General features: G+C 43.7%; 1 protein-coding gene across 2 annotated transcripts in view; it reads right to left on the reverse strand.

Annotated features, from left to right (window-relative positions):
* DCC (DCC netrin 1 receptor) overlaps positions 1–8,803 on the reverse strand; it is a 1,021,998-nt gene extending 1,013,195 nt beyond the window's left edge. Inside the window, exon 1 of one of the 2 annotated variants that reach the window (XM_019495847.2) lies at positions 8,090–8,803. In XM_019495847.2, the coding sequence (XP_019351392.1) occupies positions 8,090–8,180 (91 nt within the window). In that variant the 5' untranslated portion in view covers positions 8,181–8,803. The remainder of the gene's footprint in view (positions 1–8,089) is intronic. The other variant, XM_059725279.1, reaches the window with a different exon arrangement.
* Between the last annotated feature and the right edge of the window lie 16,091 nt (positions 8,804–24,894).

Below are 24,894 nucleotides of genomic sequence, written 5' to 3' on the forward strand. Positions count from 1 at the left end.
CATATCCAAACACTAGTTGGGAAAAGCAAAATAATAATTAGCTTCAATCCAATTTAAAATGCCACAACCTCTCTCTGCTCTCGTTAGTCTTTCATGTTAGAAAATAACTGTATTCCATCAGTCACTGGTGCTGCTACCTACTTCCAAATGGCCTCTGTGGCAGTGTTGTGAAGAGGCGTTAGAGCAACGGGGAAAGCAACTCTGGGTGTGATTAATGACGAGCTGGAAAAGAAGCAGTGCTAGAAGATGTCAAGGAGTCTGGACAAGAAAAAGCATCAGTGGGAGCTATTGTAGTTCAGGGAGGAGAGAAGAGCAATAAGCAGGGAAATTCTGAAAGCATAGACGTATGAGTTGTCCATCCATCCGGTTACATACATACCAGTCCTCCCCTTAACAGCTGAGTCCTTCAACATGGGCACTAGGATATAGAATCATCTATGATATACAAGTAATCAGTTAAAACAATGTGAATTCAGAGACTAACTCCATTGTAGGGCTCTTCTGGTGTTATGAGACTTACTCTTAATTCAACTTTTCACCAGAACCCCTCTGCAGAAATGATAGCACCATAACTCACAGTGATATAGTCTAGTGTACACTATTGCAGCAATTGCAGTGTGCAGGTCCTATTCTTTGTATGCAATTCCTGACTGAGTTTCTTAAACATCAAGTAACCTTGTTTACATTTACATCAAAAACATTTATATGAATGATTGGATTAATTTATTGGTTTCTAATATTACATGGTCTCAGGCAATGGTTGTCAACCTTTTTAGATTCAGTGTACCCCTTAGAAAATGCAAGCTCTTAGTCTTCACATGTTTTTCATTTTTCTTTTTGGACTATGGAAAATAATAGAGCAGTTCTTCTGTTGCAAAGGATCTCAGAATGACCACAACAGGTCAGGGTATTTTTGACATGATGGATACCAGTTTGAAATCCCTGGGTTTACTTTGTGAATCACATGTAAGTGGTTGCACATCTAACCATGCTAATTCTGCCTGGCACCTCACATCACCCTTCAAAGGATCCCATGGCATGCTGTGGCACCCTAGTTGAAAACCATTGCTTTCAGGAGCTGAGGTCATAAATCAGGAACTTTTGCCGTTCTGTTTATTCCAATTTATTCATTGTACACTTCAGCTAAGTGTCTTCTTCCCTTGTTCCTGTTGTAAGATCGCAGAGGGATAGGAAAGGACATAAGCTTTTCAATGAGTGCAACTTCCTGGAAGTGCAGGATACCATCTCTAAAGAGAGGATATGGCAGATATTAGTGCACTATAGCCTTGAATAGAAGTAAAAGCAGCTGCCGGCAAGGATCTGAAGCATGAGTCAGCCATGAAGCTGGAGAATTATAAAGAGAAAAAGTGTAACTGGTATCGGTTCCAATCTCAGACTCATCCAACAATGCTCCATTTCAGCCTGCATCCAAAGCCCATTGACTTCCGTGGTCTTTGAAACAGGCCCTTAAAAAGCTTGTGTAATGTCCCTGGCACCTAACATTTAGGTCCTTGTTATTTACCAAAAAAAAAGAAAAAATCTCCTTATAAAATGTTATTTTCTACTTCCCAGCTAATGCTTAGATGAAGATTTAGACCCAGTCCCACCTCCCCACCCCCCATGCACCTCTTCATTCTCCACGTACATGGCAATTTGCTTGAAAGCTGCTCTCTGTTCATTTCCAGCTCAGATTTTTCTCAGCTCAGGAGCGAGTGCACACTGGAGCTGTCTCCACTTCTGGAAGTGTCTGCAAGTGAGGTCAGGGTGCCAGCGCTTAAGGCAGAACGTAAGAGTGATCAAGTCAGCGACTATTCATAGCATGCACAAAAGTAAACAGAAATGGCAATATTTTTTTCCCTTTAATGTATCTGTGTTCCAAGAGTGGCAACACTTACAGAAACAGGAGACAGGGAATTTGGACACAGAGCTGTAATTTCAAAGGTGACAGGCTTTACGGTGCTTCTGTATTTGACAACCAATATTTTATGGATATTTTTGGCAGCCATTGAAGAGACTGTTCAATGGAGTTTAAGTACTTCAGAGCATTTATAAAATTACAGTACATATTGGCATTATGATTGGCAAAATGATTGCCATCCATGAAGATGGGAATGGAGATATTTAACTGTGTATTTTTAATCGCATCTCTCTGTCACAGTAGCTTCCTTTACAGTGCAGATAGCTACAAAGAAGTAAGACATTCCCAGATTATCTCAGTTTAAGCTGCAGACTTTGGCATTGAATCTAAAATTGCCAAACAATGTTTAAAAGAAACAACTGTGACCAGCTTACTATTATCAATAGTGTTATTTTTTTTGAATGACACACTGTGCTTTAACAGCAAGTTTATTGTCAGAAATCATACTTTATACCTTTCAAATATTACCTTCTATAACATAAGGCTAATTTAATAGCATTCCTTAAAAGATTCACTATTGAAGCCCTCAAAAAACAAATTTCCTAATGCCTAAGGTGCTCTACCCACATGAAAACAGGATGTCTAAGCATCAAGCATATTGAACACAAGAGAGAGACATTAGAGTTGTTTGTCAGCAGGAGGAGGAATGCCAAAACAGATGAAGAACTTTCTGCCTTTATAGAAAGTAAGAAAGGGGGTGGATGAGTACATAAAGAATACACTAAGTTTCACTTCTTCGGGAGAAAAGCCAGCAATAATCTAGGACACTCCTCATATTTGAAAAGGGACCTTTAAAGTAAGAGTTAAAAAGGAGGTCTAGTATATTTTACAACATGTAATGCCCCTGCTTAAACCAGCTCCTCTCTTGACAATTTGGTCCCAACTCAGCCTTTAAATTTCCACTCCCCATTCTGCCCTAAATGTTCAGAAGTAAGGATGGAGGTACCTAATCCTTCTGTAGCCAGAACCTCAGACGCATGCACATGCACACACAAATCAAAGGGTCTACATAAATTTGGGATGTGCAGAAATCCTCCAAGCTGCAAACTCAACAACTTAGCCAGTTTTTAAGGTAATGACAGGAGACCAAACCTGAACAGGACTGTGCATTTCCTCTGAGATGTTAATTCAATACAAATTGAGGGCATTTAGCACCTTGCAGAACAGACTATTACATATGTTGACAACACAATGGTTCAAATGGGGAACAAATCTATTGAACTCAATTACACCAATGTAAAAGGGGTATAGGCAAAATCAGCATTAGACCCAGTGTGTTTACTTTGGATTGCTTTAGAGGTACAAAATGTAGGTCAGCGATTAACCCTAGGGATAATTTTAACAGAACCAAGTTAATTTTTTGTCTTTAGCTAATTACTCATGGAAGCCTCTGTGGAACGTGTCAATATTCTTTTTCACTCAGGCAAAACCAAAGCATTAACACCAATCTTACTAGACCCAGCTCTTTACTCCTCTCTCTTTCAACCATCACATGAAATTTTAAAACAGAAAAATAGTCTGGGTCAAGGTCAAATGCTACTGGGTTTTGCTGTTGTAAACATGCAGTGGCTCCAGTGGTGTAAACTGAATTACTCCAGATTAACAACAGGATACCCAAGAGTAAAAAATAGCCCTCAGTTATTATCAGGCAATAATTAGTTTGCAATCATTGTCCTTGGGTCAACTCTTATTTATTTCCAGGCATAACTCCATACAAGTCACAGCTACACTTAGGACCACTCTTTAAGAGTAATGTAAAAAAAGAATGGGGGTCCTTTTGTCTGGCCATATTCTGAGGTTCTGGGACAGGGCTAACTTCTTTCAGAGTTAACCAATGTAAACGTGCATTTAATGGCCTTAACAATACTTTCTACCAGAAGTACATTTGTAAATAAGTTTTAAAAGTGCATCCTTCTAGCCATAAGGAACTATTTTGTTTTTGCAACTTTATTTTCTGCCTAGTAAAATCATATCTGAGACCAGTGAGGGCTCTCTAGAGGGGTGAAATCATGTGTTTGGGGCAGTTTTGAAGAATTTTCCTGAAAGTGAATCAAAGAAAGAGCATGGTCGGTGCCTTGTCTTTGCTGGGATTCACGGTGGTCTGCTTATCCTCTAACAAGAAGAGAAGCCAGTCAGCTGAAAGAACATGCGTCTCAGAGACTAAGTTCAAGCAGAATCCAGCTGGCTGAATCATGTTGCAAAGTGAATTTAAATAAATAAAATACATGAAAATATCACACTCGGACCACACAAGTGCCATGCTGGAAAACCCTTGCAGCAGGATTGGTGATGCACAATTATCTGCTTTATGCCTAGCAGATGGAAAGGATGTTGCTGGGGAGAAAGAACTGAGTAAACCTAAGGGTCCAACTTAGAGAATGAGGTTGGGATGTCAGTGCACTAGCTCTTATCTTAGTAGGAGGATGCAATCAGGCAGGCATGAGCAGAGCACGGAGTTTGTAGACAGCTGCTGCTGTCCCCAGTGTTCCCATCTGACTGAGTACTGGGAGGGGGGCATCACCTGAGCCACTCCTGCCCCACTCCAGGCATGCTGCCAGGGAGCCATGCTCAGCCAGTGGCAGCAGTGGACAAGTTCCCCATCCCTGGATCTGCTCCCAGGTTAATAGGGAACACCCAAGGAACCTGCCTGCTGCTGCTGCTGCTGCCACTGCCGCTGTCACTGCTGCTGTCCCTGCTAAACTGAGCTCCCCACGCAGCCCAGCTGGAGCAGGGCAAGAGCAGCTCTGACTAGCAGAGCAATATGTATTGTTTGTGTCAATGTAGCACGCAGGTGCCCTTATCATGCACCAGGACCCCATTTTGCTAAGTGCTGTAATAGAGAACAAGTGACTGCCCCAGAGAGTTTACAATCTAAGTATAAGACAAGATACAAAAGATAAATGCTGCCAGACAGGAGAGTAAAAAGAGTGTGACTTGCTGGCACAACACTGTCTTTGGACTATGGAATAAGCACGTGGTTCTGTGTTTTGCACTAGGAAGTACATGGGTGGGGATTCAGGAATGAGAAAAGAAATAAGAATCCGATTAAATCTGGTGTGATTTTACTGAAAGAAACTTACTCCAGTCACCCCCTGATTAACTGACATCAGCATTTGGCCCTAAATCTGTACACAATGGGGAAGGGGGAGAAAGGGGGAAGAGGTTGAATAAATAACATACAGAATCACTTTATATAAAAATAAATAACATAGATATAGAAAGAAAAAAGCCAAACAACTAGCGAAAAAGGTTTGCCCGTAGGCATGATTGCCACAATATTTGGGAATATTTGAACAACATGTGCTCAGCCTACTGCCCCCATATAACACACATGGCTGTTCACATGCCTCATAACACAGAGGGCAACTCTGCTGCATGTGAAATGGATGCTGTGACAGGTCACTGTTGATTTATACTGCACCACTCACAGAGGAAGGAGTGATTGCCATCTTAGCCCAGCCACCGTCAGGTTGACACACCGTACTGGACTAAACTTCACCCCGGGATGCGGTGGAAGTAAACAAGCAAAACCAAAAGAGAGTGCATTTCATTGACTATGTGCACTGAGCAAAATCACATATTGCTGTCATGACTCCCTCCCAGGTTTGCTCTACAATTTGATTTTTAGTAATCATGTTTTATTCTTTTTCTAAGAGCAGCAAACACTGCCCCTGAATTGTTTTCCAACACTGTATGCTCAGCTGCCTTCACCTTTTCTGCAGGGAAAAGACCCTATATTGGATTTTACTTTCACCCCAGCAGTAACATTTTGCATATTACAAACAATAGAGCTGCGAATGGGAAGGACTCCATTCTGGCACAAAAGTAGCATATTCCTCTTTATATGTTGACACTGTGCAATACAGCTCTTTATTATTAAAGTTTTAAACAAATTCTTACATCTCCAAACCAGCTTTGGGCTTTAGTGAGGAAGTGTGAAAGGACACAGCCCCATTGTGTTGCATCTCTATAAGCCCTTTGTTACCAGTCAACAAAGTCTTTAAATGCCCTGCTGAATGGGAATTTTGCCAAGCAGCAAACCAGTTACTTGGCCTTATTAAGGGCACCTCCTACTGGTCCTTTCAGAGAGTGAATTATGCTTTCTTTACTATCAATCCCCTGCTAGGTTTCTGAAGGGAGAAAAAAGCTGCTAAGAGGTGGAGTGGAAATTCAGAGATTAATGAGCAGAAGCCAAAGACATTTGAACAGCATTACCTTAAAGGTGCAAGGTCTTTTTTATTTTGTCAGCTGAATCCAGGTTATAAAATGGGACTTAAAATAACCACATCTTTGAGGAGTGACACCTCAGAAAAGATCCAGAGGTTCAACACAAGAAAAACTTTGCAGAATTCTAGCTTGCAAAGCAAAGCACAGGCCAGGGAACTTGCTGCAACGTACAGATTCATGGCTCCAAACGCAGCGTGATGAACAAATACATGCTACAAAAAGGTAGCAACATATGCACAAATAAAATGCCCAGCTAGGAAACAACCTGCTCCTATAATTACTTTTCTGCATAATAGCAGCAGACACCACTCCCCTCTGTACCAGGAAGGCAGCTTGTTTGCAGTGTGGGTTTGGCCCTCCATACAGTATAGGGCTTTCTTCACTCCCGTCCTCACACACACACACTCTCCATCTCACTGTATGTCAGGAAAGAAGCCTGCAAGTCAATCATCTTTCAAGAAGGAGGATCATTGACATGTCTCCCATCTACTAGCCTTTAAGCTGCAAATTCAAGAGAGACACCTATTCATTATCCTGCTCTGATTGCCAGGTCCCACCTTCCATACAAGTAATTGCAGAGGACAATGCTGAGAGAGACATGCACATTGCACACATGCAGTCACACACAAATGAGCCTCCTTGTATTTAATAGAAGCATCTTCCAGTTCACTTGTTAGCCCTCACACACACAAAAAAGACCCCCCCCCCCCAAAAAAAATGAAACATTTTTTTGGAAAAAGGAACCTCATCTACACAAACAATTTAAGGCATTTCCATTAGCATACAGCTGACAACCTGAATGATGCTACAACAGAGTGAAGATCTTTTTGCAAAGGCTTCATCTGCAGCACTTTCCCCATTACAAAAAGCTGCTTTAGTAGTGTCCGTGTGCATGTGTGTGACTGTGTGTGTGTTGGGGGGGGCCGCTTCTATTGTTCATCAGTAGTTGGTGTGATAGCAATTTGTATGCATGTGTGTTTATTTTATTGTTGCAGTTCGTGGCTTCTCTCTTCCTGAGATCCCTCCTAATGAAACACTGCTCATTTTCTTTGGGAGACAAATCCAATGATCACTGGAGAATAATATTTCTTCGCACACATTTCCCCCCGCCTCTCCTCACCATTACCCCCATGCTCTCACACTCCTAGCCACCTACAAATCAACACTGCACTTTTTTAGTTCCTAACACTTCTTGGATAAGGCTGCTGTTTCATTTTTTTTTTAAAGAAATCTCAAATTCCCAGCTCTGCTCCATCTCCTGCATAGATGGCCCCTCAGCATCACTGTATCATTTCCCCCTCTTTCCTTCTCTATTCCAATTCAATACACAATTGGCTTTGCCATTTTTAATTAGAAAATGTGCCTGCCAAGTGCAAGAGAGACAACCCCAAAGAATATCAATCAAAAGGAGTTTGGAGGGGCTTCAGAGAGAACTGCATTTTCTGTCCCCTCAACTAGTATTTCGGTTTTCTTCATTTCCCTTTCCACGCTCCTTCCCCCTCTCAAAATATCCCTTCCCCTCAATCTCAGCCTAAAGATCCCAAAGGCTACTGGCAAATATATCCAATAGCAAGAGGAATTAGGTGCAAAAAAGAATATGAACCATCCCCTCCATACACACACGCACGCACGCACACACACACTACTGCTACGTCCTCCCACATTTCTCCTTTATTTTTATGGGTTTCCTTCCTTTTAGTGGCTCTCCTTTTTTCAAAGGCTACACAAGGTGCTTCTCAGCCCAATTCTCTCTCTCTCTCTTCAAATCTATGTCAAGTACTTGCAAGAGCTTACCCTGACGAACAACAAAAACCAAATCGAGAGTGGAGGGGGTGGAAAAACAAAGTCTGTTAGCACATGAGAAATGGGCACATTCCTTCAGGTTCGACAAAATCCACCCATTATCTGTGTAGTGCAGAAGCAAATAAGGCAGAGATGACTTACCGGTGACTTGAAGATGCAGGCTGATCAGAGAAAACCCGAAGAGTAGAAAAGCCAGCTTTGGTACCCAAACACATCCAAGACTATTCTCCATATTTCAACACACACCTACAGAGATTTGGGTCCTGAGCACCAGCAACAACAAAACACACGCACACACAGCCCCTTCTGCCTCCTTCTCTTCTGTTTTTTTCCTTTTTTCTTTTTTTTCTTTTTCAGTCCCTGCTGACGGGAATCAGCAGAGGGAAAAGGAGGGAGGGGGGGAAGGAAAAAAAAGTTACATTCAGTCCAGCAGCCTCCAAGCCTCCAGAATGTGTCAGGAAACTAACTCAAGGAAAAAAGGGAAGGATGGGGAAGGATCTTCCCACTGTTGGAAAACCATACATAGAAAAATCCTGACAAAAAATAGCTGTCCAGGGTGCATCAGATGACGGGGGGCTGGTCCGTTTCCATCACTGCGTTAAAGTACCAAAAAAAAAAAGAGAGAGAAAAAGTCGGGAGAAAACAAAAGAGCTCGTGATTTTCCTCCTTCTTGACAGATGTTGATGAGGGGGGAAAAAAGAGAGAGGGAGAGAAAAGGATGTAAAGCTCTCACTTGTTACTGGAGCTGTCCACCAGCAGTATGTGAGATGGGAGTTAGAGCTGTAACATCCATTGATCCGAAGAAGTGGAGGGCTGGAAGGGAAAACGTGGAGAGCGGAGAGAAACCAACTGGATCAGGGAAAAAGATTCCACTGGAAGGGGGGAAAAAAGAACTGACTGAGCCCGGCTGCCTTCAGCCGCTATATTTGCTGAGTCTACATATGAATGAGCTGGGATGCCCTCTGTAGGCAAAGCCTGGGAAGTAACTTTTCCTCAATGGAGCTAATTAATACAATGCATTTCCCCACTTTATATTGCTCTTGCTCCTGTCACTGCAAAGCTCCCTAGTTTAGGATTGCAGAGGGCTTGGTTGATTTGTTTCACGTGCTCCTGTGAATTTGACCTGCACTGACAGTTATTTAAATCAGTAATCAGAACATGCTATTTTACACACACACACACGCTGCAAATCTAAAGCATTCAGAAGTCAGGAGCTTGGCATCTAAAAAAAAAGTATAATTTAATTTTATATAAAAGCCTTTTGGTTACTAAGAAACTTGGATCTCTTTTTTATTTATCTTTTGGATCTTGAGATTTTAATATCCACTTTTTTCCACATCTATTTTTTTGCAATCATGAGATGGAAACGTTCCATGTAAAATAAAAGCCAACATTTGCACGAAAAAGCTGTGAGTCTGGAAGGTGACATTATATACAAGACACCAAACTATCACAAGTCTTGTGATAAAAAAAATACAAGCGTGGGCAATGGTAATGTTATGCTCCTAGTATTATTTTATTCTGCAGCACATGCTTTAGCACAGCATGGGTCAAATAACCAGTTGATTTATTCTAGTCCTCAGCCTCTCGTTAATTGTTGCCTTGATCAACTATCCCCCAGAAGAGCTGCACAAATATACTGAGTCATCATCTTTCACAATTTGACTCACAACTTTGTCCTTTTTAAATGGAAAAGAGCTCCAAAGGGTGCTCCACAGCACTTTATAATCTCAGATGCCTGCTGCAGGCATCTCACCGGGCACTGAGATGCCTGCTGCTAGAACTATAAAGAACTATAGACCTATAAAGGATGACATGCATTTACTCAAGAGAGGATGTTATGTAGTTATAGGCTAGGGGAAGAAATTACACATAACCGGTATAAGTGATCGGAAACCAGTCCAAATCTGTAATACAACAGAAGTTCAATGCACATAAACTCCTTTCAAAATGGCCAAAACTTGTTTGAGATAAACCTAGATGGATATAATCTCAAACTTAACTGATTTAGGTTAAATCAGTTTATTGAACTTCTGTCCCATATCCCCTCCAGATTCAAGTTAACTCAAAGTCCCCCAGCATCCCACAATACTTTGGTCCAAACCGTCTGCTCTACTCCAGCAGGAAGCTTTGCTCTAATGCTCCCTGGCTTCTGGCCTGGGCCACTGCAGGCATGTGGCTGCATTTATGGATCAAAAGTATGTGCCTGTTCGCTTTCCTTATCAGTTCAAGCTACACAGCTTAGACTAACTTGAGAAGATTTTGATTGTCTGTATTTAGTCATAAAGTGGAGGCCTTCTGATGAAATGTTAACAAAGGTCTGATCCTCTTTTTTGGTGGCTGTTTATCTAAAAAAGCACTTCTCAAGAACTGTCCTGCATGACATTCCTAGTCCTGGTGTCCTTACTTGGACAAAATTCCCATAGGAGTTTTAAATCCCATACAATAGAATAGAAAAATAAGATACAGACCTTAAATACCTTTCATGTGCAGCAAGGTCAGACCTTCTCAACGTTATTTTGAATTGGTTCTAATTTTCTACCAGCTGTTTATGAGCTCTAGTTGTTTTGCTTTCATAAAGTAAAGCAGTGGTGGTCAATCTCTTTGGGGGGAGTTGTGGCTCAAGCTAAGCCCTTCTCCTGCCCTAAGTGCTGTTCTGATCCCCACCCTCTTGAGGTGTACTTGATAGACTTTGTACCTTCCCATATCAAATGGAAATGGTGGGGTTTGAGTCTGCAACACAGGGAGCAGAACACTGCGGTGAGAGGAGATGTCACCACCAAAAGTCAGTTAACCATCCCCTGGTTCCAAAACCACCATAGTTTTAGCAATGATCCAAAGTCCTTAATTCAGCGGTGGCTGCAAAGCCAGGGGAGGGTTAATCTGGCTCTTGGCAATCACACCCAACACTTCCTCTCATAGCAGTGTCCTGTTCTCCTTCTGCTCCACTTGGTCACAGACTTGAGCCACTCTACCTCTATTCTGGTGCCCCTGTTTATTGAGTGCCCAGGACTCATGTGCCACACGCAGCAGCTGCCTGTACCACTCAAGACATGCATGGCGGGTTCACCATGCCTGTTCTAGAAGCTGCTTCATTACTCATCCTTTTTGGGGAAGATGGAAAGAAAAATGAAGTGGACTGATTCTGATGTAATGCATCCAGTGATCCTTCCTATGAATATTTAATCCAAGTCAAACAGAGGTAGGCTCTGCATGGTGACACCACAGTACAAGCTTTATCCTTAGTCTGAAAAGTGGGAAAGCCAGGAGCTGCAGGGTCTGTGAGTAACTAACAGCCTCAATGAAGACATCAGCTATGTCACAAGGAGATCTATAATACTGAAGTTCTATCTATTGAGCTAGGAGGACATTTGTCTCAGAAGACTTCCCATAGGAGCAACTGAAGACAATTCATTTTATGAATTCAAAAACAATATGGAGTTCACCAAAAAGGGACTTGGAAGAGATGACCCATGAGGTCCCTTCCAAGCCTATGATCCCAAGATGCTCTACTCTATATGATGCTCTACTTTTTTGGTTTTGCTGTTACCTTGCTTATTGGTCCTTCACCATGTGGTCATTTTTCTCCCCTTACCTTCTGACTTTCTTCAAATCTCTTCCATTTGTTTATCTCCTTTCTCTCTGTTTTTATGGAAAGTCCCATCCCAATGCCTTCAGCTATGACCCTTGTGTGGATGACTCCAAAACCTACTACATTGCTTACATTTCCACTCTCATATTTTCTGCTGCCTCTTAAATATTTCCTTGGCTATCCCATTCACCCTACAAAACTAAACACCAAACTGGGGGCCAAATTGTGGTTGTACTTTTGCACACCTTGCCCATGTGATATCCAATACCTGTGCTCAAAAGCAAACATATAATTCACCTAATAGGGAATAAATAATTTTGTGTTAGCAGGATTGAACTGTTCATAACATTGTGTTCTTCTCACAGAAACTAGATAGGGGACTCTGACAAACCAGTGAGGCCATGTGCTGTTTCTTTGCAAAGAAATACAGGAATAGCAGAGGTAAAAGAAGTTACTCCAGCTAAGGATCTGCCACAGTACCTTCAGCATAAGCAGTTTCAAAAGACATGGACTTCAAAAGGGAGGGGGGGAGGGTTACCTAGCACCCTAAGAAGCTGTATAGACAGGTAACATCTCAGAAAAGACACAGACCAACAAATAATATAAACTGAAAGTCTATGGTTTTAGGTAGGAGTCAGGGTTTCAAAAGTGCTCTGGTCCAAGCTGGATCAGATTTGCAAAAACGTTAAGCTGCACACTGGTTGAGTCTTTTTGAAATTCTGGCCCCAATTTTGAGAAACATTTGGAAATCTAGTGCTGAAGTCATGTGTGGCTGCCATTGCTAGATAGATCAGCATGGCTGGAAGAGCTGGACAGGAAATGGATCAGTCTACACATGCCCTGTTCCTTATATTCTTTCCCTAAAGTATCTATTACTTGCCACTGACAATGACAGGATACTTGGCTAGATGGATACATGGCCTGACCAGCATGGCGTGTCTTTCATTCATACAGGTGACACTAACAGAATTCGACATTTCTGTATCTTGCACCCTTGATTCTACATCTGCACAGGACATTGGACTGGATGACATGCAGTCCCTCTCAAACCTATGACTCTACACGCCTCAATCTGCTGTCACGCAAAAGCAACATAAGGCTCAACTTCGATATAGGAACAGAGGTCATTGTTAATGAAAGAGAGATCCTTTAAGCATACGTGAGAACAGTGAGAACAGGACATGGTTTTATTTAGAGCAGGGGAGGGCAATTATTTCGGACAGAGGGTCACTTACTGAGTTTTGGCAAGCCATCAAGGGCCGCATGACAGGCAGTTGGGGGCAGATAAATATTAATTTTCTTATTTTTTTAGGGGCCCCATAGGCTGGATAGAATGGCCTGGTGAGCCGCATCTGGCCCACAGGCCGCATTTTGCCCACCCCTGATTTAGAGGTATGAAACATCTGATTTTAGCCTGCATCTATGAGAGGCCAAAAGTAACATCTCTGTCTTCATCGTTAAATTTCTCTGAAATTTGGAGAAGTTTGGATGTAGATCCCAGTTCAAACCTATGTGAAGGACACTCACTGCTACTCTACTGCAACTTTGACTTTCTAATTCATTAACATTTAAGGCAAGAATCGTTCAATATAATCTATGAACCAGCACATGTATGCAGTCACTGCCTTATAAAAGTAGATCGTGTCCTGCTTTAGGTCAGACTGAGATCTCTATGGTAATGAAAACCTTACCAGTACTTGAGAAACCAGAGGGATCTCTTGCAACTTACTTGCCTGTCACCCACCTAATTCTCCTGGAAGTGGAATCACATACTAAATTTACTCAAATCCAAGATGACTCTGAATTTAAGGCAACCCTTGAATAATTACATTCTATACCTGGGAAAATTATAAATTTGTTAAAATTTTCCATGTATCAAATATAATTCTTGGGAGCAGGTGCTGGGGGAGCCAGTATTGGGGAGGCAGTGGGGGTAATTAAGCAGCCCCTTGCCCACCTGCACCTTGCTTCCTGCCACCCATCCCCCCCCCACTTGTCCCCCTGATGCCTGGCCCCCATGCCTGTGTGTGCAAGTACCTGCTCCCCTTCTCTCCTGGTAGTTAACTCCTCATGCCTGCACCTCCTGGTACCTGTCCTCCATCCTAGTGCCTGCCCCCACCCCTGACCCCTACCACTACCCCTACCACTTACCCTCCAGTTGCAGCAGGGCTCCATCCCTACTCCAGCCTAGGCAGGGAGCATGTAGTTAATCTGGTCCCAGCCCAGTCCAGTCCAGCATTTGTTGGCAGCTCTGGCCAGGCCTCAAAGCTGAATTCCAGACTGGAGTTGCTGCTGCTACCATTGCTACTGGACTGTGCCTGGAGAAACTGTGCGCTCCTTGCTCTAGGCTGGAGCAAGGACAGAGGCCTTCCAGAACCAGAATATAAACTGGGAATGGGAATGTGGGACAGAGGCTGAAGGGGAGTAGGCAGGGCATTGCAGAGGTGGCAGTCTCTGACCCCAGGCTGGGGCTGGAGTTGGAGCCTCAGCAATGCCGCCCCCCCCTTCTCCCCTTCCTCCCCCCTCCCATACTGTAATCCAAGACAAGGAGCTTTTTTCCCACATGTTAAATAGGGTGGGGGCGCATCTTGCATTAGAACAAATATGGTATATAAGATTAGGTTTTTTGGCTGTTAAAGAAACATGTATTGGAGAGGAAAGGAAGGCTGTAAGGCTCAGGCAACTGGATTTGTATGAAACACCTGTTTTTTTAATTTCTGAAGGTTTAGTGTCTGAAGGATTTAGACCACCACTAAAGAGTACACACCCCAAGCCTCTATGTACAATAGCCATGTTAACCAACACATCCAGGTGTCCATTTGCTTTCAGGGAGAGATCAGATACCCCAGTTCCCTGGATGTAGAAACAAGTATCTATATGGAGGGTACTGAACAGCCCTTAGGTACCTAAGTTTTTTAGACCAGTGGGTCCCAACCTTTTTTTTTCCATACCCACTGCTGGGAGCAGACTGCGGTGGTAGTGGTGGAGGCAGCCCAGGGGTGGGGGAAGAGGAGCTGCCGGCACATGGCGCAGCTCCTCTTTTCTGTGCAGTGCTGCTGGCATTGCCCCCATAACTTTCATTTAGGTCGCAACCTGGGTTTCGGAACCGCTGCCTTAGACCCTTGCTACCCTTCCAATTAACTAAACTCTCCATATACTTTCCCCTGTAAATATTGCTAAAATCAGAGTGATGGATACTTTTGTAAAGAGGTAAAAAGGAGTCTTTGTGTGTCTTTTAGACATCTATTTTCCCCCCTTTTTTTTAGCTTTGTAGAGTTTGATGATTATGAGAGTGACATGTAGCTTGTGGACCCTCACTGTCCTGGTTCTTGTGGTGCACTGTATATCCTTCTTTTAAAGCCTAGTACATACAGCACCAGAGAGAGGCATGAAAGAATTTTGCCATCTACTGAACACGGGAAGTTTGAGCCGCCTCTTCCTTAGTCTGGTTTCAAATTAGAAATTTGAAGTTACTCATACTTTAAGCTAGCATAACTGCAAATCAGGTCCAATACATTCAGCATTTTTTTGCAAGCTAGGGAAACCCCATATGAGCTATAGGGGGAACAGAAGACAATTCAGCATACATGAGTGTGACTTATAATAATCTGAGACACTGATTCTCCATAATGTTACTTCAGTTCTATATTAGTGAAACTTGATTTTGTTCATTTGAATACATAGCCCAGATGGAGAACTGGGGCAAAGTACCATTGGAGATATAGCACGGAGAACTATGCTCATTAGCATTCAAGAGTATTTGGCATCATCCCTTCCCATCTTCCAGTTTTGTTATCTTAGGTCAGAAAGATATGGCCTCTCTCTACTGCTTCTTCACTCAGGAACACTCAGAAGAGATTTAATGCACTGAGATCTTTACAATAGCTTTGTGGGAAGCAACGCTTCCAGCCTACAACTGAGATGAAAGTGCTATATCTTTTAAGACGGGTTGTTAGTGTATTTTCTCCTCTTTTCTCCAGTCATATTTCTGTTGCTTTTTTTTCACCTGTTCATTTCCTAACCCATTCCCTCTCCCTCAACTCATATCATCACTCAGGCCTTGAAAATTACACACAAGGCATTCAAGACAGCTTTCAAAGTGACTAATTTCTTCCAAGTGGTAAAATAGTCAACTAGCTGTGCAATGGACTGCTGTACATGTAAAGAACAACCCTCTGACCAACCTTTTCTATTTTCTCCATCTGCACTCACTTTTATTCATAATAACTGTGCACATTGCTAGAGAGCAACATGAAAAGATTGTGCCTGGTCCACAGTAACAAAACCCCCAAACAACAGCAGTGATAAATAAAAACCAATTACATAAAGTATAAACTTCCAGTTCATGTGGGGGGCGGAGTGAGGGGGGGGGGAGTTAATTTCCTTCCTCTTTCATTTCCATTTCTGGAAGGTAGCCAAATAAAATAATAAGTTAGAACACATTCATCCACAGAAACACCGCATTAAAATTACCTCATCCTCGATCTCTCATTGGCTGATCACATAGGATAATAAGAACGTAGGGCTAGATGACCTCATGCAGCCCCCTGCTCAGGACAGGATTCTCCCTGACTACACCATCCCAGAGACACTGGGTGCTTACAGAAGTTATCAAACATGCTGTAACTTTAAGCACTTTATACAAAGCACTTAAAGTTCGTGTCATTGAAGGTAAACAAAGCTTTGGTATTTGGTGGGGGGGCTCAGAGCCTCCATGCACTGACAGAAGCCAGGGGGTAGGGAGTGCTGTAGCCTTCTCTGGAAACCCGGCAGCCTGGCTGGCTGGTGTCTTCGGGCTTGCTTCCCTGCCCACCTGGGCACATAAACTGCTGGCCAGGCTGCCAGGGATTCCCTCATGTTGGGGGACTTGCTCAGAGGGATGGACCCCTGGGCAGTGCCATTGGGCACCAAGGACCCCCTCTCCTGGCGGCACAGGGAGGAGACTCTCTGCCTCTTCCCTGTCGCAGACCAGGGGCATGACACACAACCATCACAGGGAACTGCATACAAGTTCCCTAAGGTGCTCTAATTCAGAGCGCCTTCATTTATTACCTGATTTAACAAGAGTTACATTTTTGCATGATCGGCCATTTTTAAAGCACTCTGCAGCCATGCACATGTATTATGACATGGCTGTTGAGTGCTTTCAGGGGCCAGATTGTGCAAAAAATATCACTTCTCTTTGTGCCCATAGTTAGCCATGTTAGTCTGAAGTCAAGTAGAAGGCATGGTAGCTTTGACAGACAAGTGCCTGTCTAACCTGCTCTTTGAAATTTTCAGAGACGGAGATTTCACGACTTCTCTAAGGAACATGTTCCAATGCTTGACCACCCTCACAACTGTAAAGTTCATCCCAACCTCCAAACTAAGTCTCCTCTGTTCAGTTCATAATTGTGTACATTGCTAGAGAGCTACATGAAAATTTGGGTCTGAACTATAGTAACAAAGCCCCAGAACAAGAGTAGTGATAAATAAAAACTGATTATACAAAGTGTAAACTTCCAGATGATTTTTCCATCAGCATCCCCAGCAGTCCTTGAAAAAATTGCCTTTCCAAAATAAATAATTTTATTGCATGTTTTCCATGTATACAGACATCATAAATTGATTGCCAGGCAAAGAGCAGACATCTAACTCTAAGGTCACTTCATGTTTGACTCTGAGGATATAGCAAAGCTATTCCTCTAATTTTACTTACATCAGATATGAACAACAGACTGGAAAGGACCTCCTAGATCATGAAGTTCAGCCCCATGTTACTTCAGACACCACACCCCATATTCTATTTCATATCTCGATTGAGCTCCTTGTTAATAGGAGATTGTTTTTTGTCCCATCCAATCCCTACTGGAAGTAACAACTTATATCAGAAGTCACATCAACTTCAACAGACAAATCAGAACAGTGTGTAAGAATATCACAAACTGGCCTGAAATATGTAACTAAGTAAAGAATATTAGCAGAGTTTATGAGGTGTTAAGAATAGAGTTCAGTGAGGGTGCAGACAGATATCTTTCAATAATATGTAAAATAGCTATTTGAAACTTGCAACAATTACAGGAAAACCTCATTAGTTTGATATCGGGAAGTTCAAAGTATTGGATACTTTGAAGCGACTGTCACTCCCCAGCCAAAAGGATAGGTTTTTGCATGCCTTAGGATATGGATAATTCAAAATATGGCTGCTTTGAAATTCAAGGCCATTTTCTGGTCCTTTGGACCATAAACCCATGAAAACGTGTTTGTTTACTTCAAAGTGCAGTAATACTGTAGAAATAACACCACAACACTAGTCTACAGAGACAGAGGTATTATGTGTCCTTTTCTAGCACACAGCCTTGTATACCGTGCATAGCAACAGTCCCCGCTACTGCTCAATAACGTGTCCGTAAGTTTATGTTGGCTGAACTGTACACATTGCTTCACGAAGGACAGCTTTGACATGATGGCTGTCAAAGAAATTAAGTTTGAGCAAGATGATCCCAACTGGGCTGAGCTTCAGTGAGAAAAGGACTGCCCCACCAATTTCCAAGAGTTCATAAATGTTGATGATAAAGTGTCAACTTTCGCAGAAGGAAGTGGCAAAAGAGCAAATCAGGACACCCCTGTGGAGGAAGACGCAGAAGTAAATGAAGAGGTGGAAGAAAACAAGAAGCCAGAGTCTGAATGAGCACATGGGCTGCAAGGAAACATATGCAGGACTTGCAGTTCTCAATTACGTGCTGAAAGACAATGCTGCTGCCACGGATGAGGGATTAATGAAAGCCCTGGGGAAAAAAAAAAGTCAACAAATTTGTCCATGGCCAATATAACAAGATAGTCAAGCAGATCACAATAAACACTTTCTTTAAGAAACAGAGAACGATTATAATGTCCAGTGGTTTTGTATAATAAATACAGTATCCCAATTTGAATAATTTGAACCCATTTATTTTGAAATTGGTATTTTTTTGGTCCCTTGTGTTTTGAATAAGCAAGGTTTTTCTGTATTTCTAAAGCAAAAGACAGAAAGTACGGTTCTGGCTGATGAATTAAGTATCATCTTAAATTACAGCATAAACTATTTCAGAATATTACTGAGAATTTCTCTGCTAGGAGCTAGAAGCTTCATATCCTGGTTTTAAATTTTCATTTGTATTTCTCTAGTAGCAGAAACATAGCAAGTCTTGCATAATTGCTGATAAAAATGAGCATCAAGATTAAGTAAAGACAGAAGAATGGAACCAGCCCTTCTTTTCATAGCTCTCCAGTAGAATTACATGGTATTTGTGTACCCTTTTCAACTGGTGAGTGAATTTTAGTGGAGGATTTATAAAGCTGACATGAGACAAGAGGAAAATAGACAAGCACTCTGCTTTCTCTTGACATGTGATTGCTCTTATTTTTGCCTTGAGCCTCTCTCAAGAGTGAACTGCCACTTGCACCGTGTTACATGTTGCAAGTTTATGAGCTGCACAAATGGGTGAACAGGTTTTCACCACCAAATTCTTTTCTGTTTTCAATCTGAATGGAGATCCCGAGGGAAAGGCTGGTACCTGCCTTAACAAACAACAACAACCCAAAGTCAATGGAAGTAAACACATTTGCTCTTTCAGGAAACAGGTATTACATGCACAGATCCAGCCTCTCAAGGAATGCATGGCTGCTGGTGGGGATACAGCCTCCAAGCACTTGCTGCACTACAGATGTATACTTAGTCAACCTCATCTTTTGATTCTTTCATAAAAAGCATCTGGCAGAACAACGTTAGATGTGAACCCCTTTGTTTTTCAGCCACATTCCTGGAGAAAGGGCAATGAGGAAAGAGAAAGATTGAGGTACACAGAATGGAAGGAAGGGCTGATTGGGACCTTGTTACACGTTGCACTATAAGCTGCTCAAATGTCGATCAGCATTAGTGCTATCTCAGGATTGGAGCAGTCACACCTTAAGGTTAAAAACCTTCTCTGACTGTCCCCCCACATGCACGGCTGTGGCTTACCACTCCAGAGCTGGTGAGCAGGGGCCTGACTAGGAGCTGCACCTGGGAGCTGCTACTAGAGGTCTGGTGAGCCAGGACAGGCTTCTATCCCTGCCCTAGATGGGAGCGTGTTGGAGAGATGGGTTTGGGGCAGCAACATGAAGCTGGGAGGTGGAGAGTTAATGGGGTGTGGGTGGCTAATGAAATGGGAGGTGGAAAGGAAATGGGGATGGGGCAATGAAATGAAGGAAGTCAGCCACTGAAGGATAAAATAAAAAGAAGTAAAAAAAAAGCATAGATTTAAAAAGAAATAAAAAGGAAGTAAATTAAAGAAGGTCTCATCTTTTAATAAACTGGAATTGGGATTGGGGTGTGGGGGGTGCTGGTTGTGCTTCCTAGGGTGGCTGGGAGCAGTGATGGAAGGCACTTTTGGGGAGCTATTACCACTGCCCCAGAAAGGAAGCCCCTGCTCATGTGCACCTGATTTGGCCCCCTACCTTGTTTCCCTTCTCCCTCCCAAGCCTCACTCCCAGATCCATTCAAGCCCTGTAACCTGGCTAGCTGTCTTGTGCTCTGCAGGCTGCTTGCACGGGGTTGTATCCCTGCAGAGGGAAGGTCACACCCTCGGGGTAGGAGGGGGAGTTGGCTTGGTGCCAGAACTCCCACCCCCACCCACCAGGCAGGGAATGGAAATTATGATTATACAGAACAGGAGAGTGGGGGAAGGGAAACTGCATCCTGGGATGCTGGAGGAGTGCAACTTGGGGGGCTCCTCTGTGGGAAGAGGCCAATCATTAAGGGAACACGAGCTGCGTAACACGGATCAGAGAGAAACCTGCCCTGGAGTGTTATAAACTTAAGCCACCTAAAGTATTCTTAAAACTAGTTCTGTGTGTTAATGTGTAGACAAGCCAGGGGTTAAGAGCTCCAGAAGCTACCTAAAATGAATGTGTTACAAAGCCCTTAGATAACTGAAGGAATAGGATTTTTTCGAGAATCAGCTTGAGGTGGCATAAGGCTCCATGTTGAGTTGTTAGAGTATGAAATCAACAGGTGCTCAGCAAGTCTTAAGTTTGAAGAAACTTCCCTCACTCTTTGTTTTTGGAATTGAATCATTTAGTAACTGGTGCTACTACATAAATATTCAAGGGCTTAAAAGCTGCTGCACCACTTACTTCAGGATAAGGCCTGAAAAAAAAACAGTAATCTGGGTACTGGGGTTGAAGAATCAGCCCAACATTGGATTTGGGTGCCATGGATGGTAGGGCTGTGAAATTTCAGTGGCCATTTCGTTTTGGATTTGGACATTTCATCGGTCAAAAGACTGAATCTGAAATGAAACACAGGGCTCCAAAACAGCTCCAAAATGAAACAGGCCATCCAAAACATTTCAGATGTTTCGGAGCTGTTTCAGAGGTGGGCTTGCAGGGGAAGGGGGGGAGGAGAAGGAAGGACTGTTCTGATATTGACATCTGTAGCTGGCCAGTGACAACGATCTGTCCCTGAGGTCCTTCCAATCCCAGTGCTCTGGAGGAGGGACAGAGAAGCACCATAAAAAGGCTGTTTGTGAACTGCTGTCTGCCATTTTGCAGCTGCATCTGTGAGTGTCTGGAGCACAGCAGAGAGCAGCACCTGTAAGCTTGGCTTGCAGCTTTGTAGTGCTATACTACCAAATTGCAGCCATTTGCCATTAATCCTTTCCTATTGACCATTGCCTACCCTTCCCCCCAAATCCTGTTATTTTTTCTTTTTCCCCCCAAACAAAAAAGGAAGCAGTGCTTTGCCTGGAAAGCATTCAATATATACACATACATTTATCACACACACACACACTTTTTTTCTCCAGCACATGAAATATGAAGCATGCTGGAAAGGCAGGTGCCGGGTCTTCTGGCCGGGGAGGGAGAGGGGACAGAAAGAGAGCTGTAAGTCTCCACCTCCCTCAAATTTAGACGCAGCCTCTTCCCTAGCACTCACAGGCATGAGGCTTCTGATGCTGGTGGCAGCAAGGAGGTGGGACCAGTGCCTGCATTTGCACCGCCTCCAATAACACCAGCCATAATAATAACCCCAACACCTCCAGCGTGACAAGCAGCACCAGCACGATGACAATCTCTACCGCCATTTCAGTTCCCAGCCTAAGCCTTCCAGTGCCAGAGAAGGATTTGGATCTGGAGGCAGGGGACTTGAGTGCCCTATCAAAAGTAATTCTGGGGACTGAAGAGGAATATGAGTTTGTGCTCCACTCCCTCCAAGATCCCCTAGAGTCAGGTCTCCTTCCCTAAAAGGCACTTCAGAGGAGGTTGAGGTAGAGGTTGGGGAGGCAAGTGGCTCAGCTGAGTCCACTCCTCTTGTTGTGACTCTGCCTGCTGAGGAAGGGGATCAGGCAGGATCTGCACCCCAAAAGTGATGGGGTAGTGTGGTGTGGGATCATTTTGAGGTGACAGATGATCCCAGGTATGCTATCTGCCTGCACTTCTGATGTAAGACCAGCTGGGGCAAGGAGGAGAAACACTATAGCACCACAGGGATGCTGATGCATCTCTGCAGGCACCACCCCCTTGCTCTTGCTCCTCCTTAGCCTGGCACCAGTGGGAACATACCCAAAAAGAAGTCCCCCTCTTGCTCCAAAGCCCCCGTCCCCCCCAAAGCAAAGGCAGGCCACCCTGGAACAGTGTGGGAAAAGTGGGCACACAGTGGGGTACATTGCAAAGGCAAGTGAGCTCACTGGGAGCATTGGGGAGATGCTTGCTCTGTATGGCCAGCCCTTCCCCCAAATGAGCATCCAGGGTTCAGGCGGCTCATGGCGCTTGTGGCCCCATCCTACCAAGTGCCTGCATGCACCACCTTCAACAGGATGGTGGTGCTCTCCCTATATGAGGCATGCATGGAGTACTTGAGGGAGGAGCTGCACAAGTCAGGTCCACATGTGGCTTTGAACTCCACCTTGGACATCTGGAGCAGCTGGGGTGGAGATCATGCATACCTCTCCCTCACAGGGCACTGGTGTCATCAGTCAGGCCGTTGATGGGTTCTCCTCCAAGCCAAGGTGATGGATGAGTCCCACACAGCAATAGAGATCATGGGAGCAATGGGGTGGCTCATTGGGCAGGGTGAGCTCAGCCGCGGGTTCATGGTCACCAACAATGGGGCCAACATGGTCAAGGTGGTCCATGATTGGCATCCGCTGTGTGGCAGATGTTTGGTAGGTTGTAGTGTGTCATAAATCCAATGTCTATATTGAGTCCATGAGTTTCTGTATCCAAGAGATTGATGAAGTGAAGTTGATAGGCCCATCCATGAAAAGTGGTTTGTAAATTCACTTTGAGGATCAGGATTTATAAACTGGTGACAGAGTGGTTTTTTTGTGAGAAATGTGCCCCCGCAGGTAGCTGGGTATTCTTGTCTGATCAATTCTGGTGCGCAGTTTGTGAGGTTACTGGAGATATGTAGGCAGGTTTTGCATTTCTTGTCATGGCACGGTCTGGATCCATTTGGTGTATTTGGGGCTGTAGGAAGTTGGCTTCTGGTGATGAGGTTAGTGAGGTTTGGTGCTTGTTTGAATTTACAAACCTCTTTTCACAGATGGGCCTGTGAACTTCACTCCATCAACCTCCTAGGTACATAAACTCATGGAATCAATATAAACATTCAATTTATGATACACTACAACCTGCCGGACATGTGACACCCCAGCTACCTCTCCACTTTTACGTGCTACATCCCCCTTCCCCAGCCTGTCTCTCACCCCCTGACTCTTCCATTTCCATTTTCACTGACTGGCTTCCTTGCCTGCATTGCATGCCAGCCTCTGGCTTCTTAACTATTCTTTCCATCCAGGAAGAGAACACACACCAACTGCAGGTGCTTCCTTAGCCCGATGAAGGGTTTTTTAACCTGAAAGTTTGCAAAAAAGAATTTCTCCAACTATTTAGTTTGTCTAATAAATGATATCAGATTGACTCTAATAACCTTGTCTGGGCTGTGTCCTGAAACCAACACAGCTACAACCTGTGCCCCTTAACACACACAAGTGATACGAATTTTGCTTTCAGCAGCTTGAGGTGCAGTTTCCCAGAAACCCCTGCACTTATCTCCTTGAAACCTGGCAGGCTTCATGGCCTCAGCAGGGTCTATCATCTCTGCAGGTTTCATCCCACTCTACCTTCACACCCACACGTCATGAGTTTTGCTTTGGAGAGTTTGAGGCACAGTTTCCCAGAAACCCCTGGACCTGTCTCCTTGAGGCTTGACAGGCTTCATGGCCTCAGAATAGGCTAGCATTCCTGCTAGTTTCATCTGAATCAGGCAAGAAATGAAAAAGTTATAGACAGTTTTGTGATTCCTCATTATAGCCTATGGCCAAAACACCGAAACACCGTTAAAATTCCCAAACAGGTCCGAAACAATTTCAGCCTAAATGAAACAGGACAGTGATTCAAAACACCAAAACGAATCAGTGTCCTTCCAAAACACCAAATCTGAAATGAAACAAAACGAAACACAGCTGTTTCGGACAGCCCTACGAGATGCCGAAATGAAACACTGTCTCTCCGAAATGCTGAATCTGAAACCAAAACGAAACGCAGGTGTTTTGCACAGCCCTAAATTGGATGGACCCAAAGTTATACCCATAGAAGGACTTGTCCACCCAAAGCAGGGCTTAGGCAGAATTTAGGAATTTAAGTAAATGATTTTGATCCTCAAAACACAACCTAATCTTGCCAATGCTTAAAGTCTGTAGGCACCTAGCTTTTCACCAACAAAGCTCCCCATTTACGTTCTGTTTCTACCCGCCCCTACAACAACGTCAACTTTGCCAGTTCTGAACATCTCAGTGTCTACCTTGTCCCTAGATCCAATCAGGATCCTCCAACTAGACACTCCCCACCTAACTCTGCCGAGGAGCTCAATACAGTAGGTACAATCAAAGCCTATATGATCAATCTCTGAACAAACAAACAAACAAAAGCACCTTCTGCTGCTCCTGCTTTCAACCACATGGGAAAGGAGAAGTTATATTATCCTGATTTTACATAAGAGCCTACTGATCAGAACACTCACTTCAGATTTGGGAAAACTTGGTTTCCCTCTCCTGCCTGAGAGATTTCAAAGCACATCTCCCACCACCTACAAAAATGCCCTAATCCAGGGATGGGCAACCCATAGCTCATGGGTTGGATCTGGCCTATACAGCCTTTTTATCTAGCCCATGGAGTAGGGGGGCTTTTCACAGCACTTCTGGCAGTGTTTTCACAGTAGGGAGCTTTTGTGACATTTCTGGGCTCATGCGGAGGCCAGTCAAGGGGAGAAATGGCAGTAGTAGCACTGTGTGTGGGAAGCAGTGACTGCAGCTCTGGCTTTGGCTGGGTTGGAAGTGGTCTTCACTCAGAA

Source organism: Alligator mississippiensis, chromosome 3 (assembly GCF_030867095.1).
Source record: "Alligator mississippiensis isolate rAllMis1 chromosome 3, rAllMis1, whole genome shotgun sequence".
Taxonomy (NCBI): domain Eukaryota; kingdom Metazoa; phylum Chordata; order Crocodylia; family Alligatoridae; genus Alligator; species Alligator mississippiensis.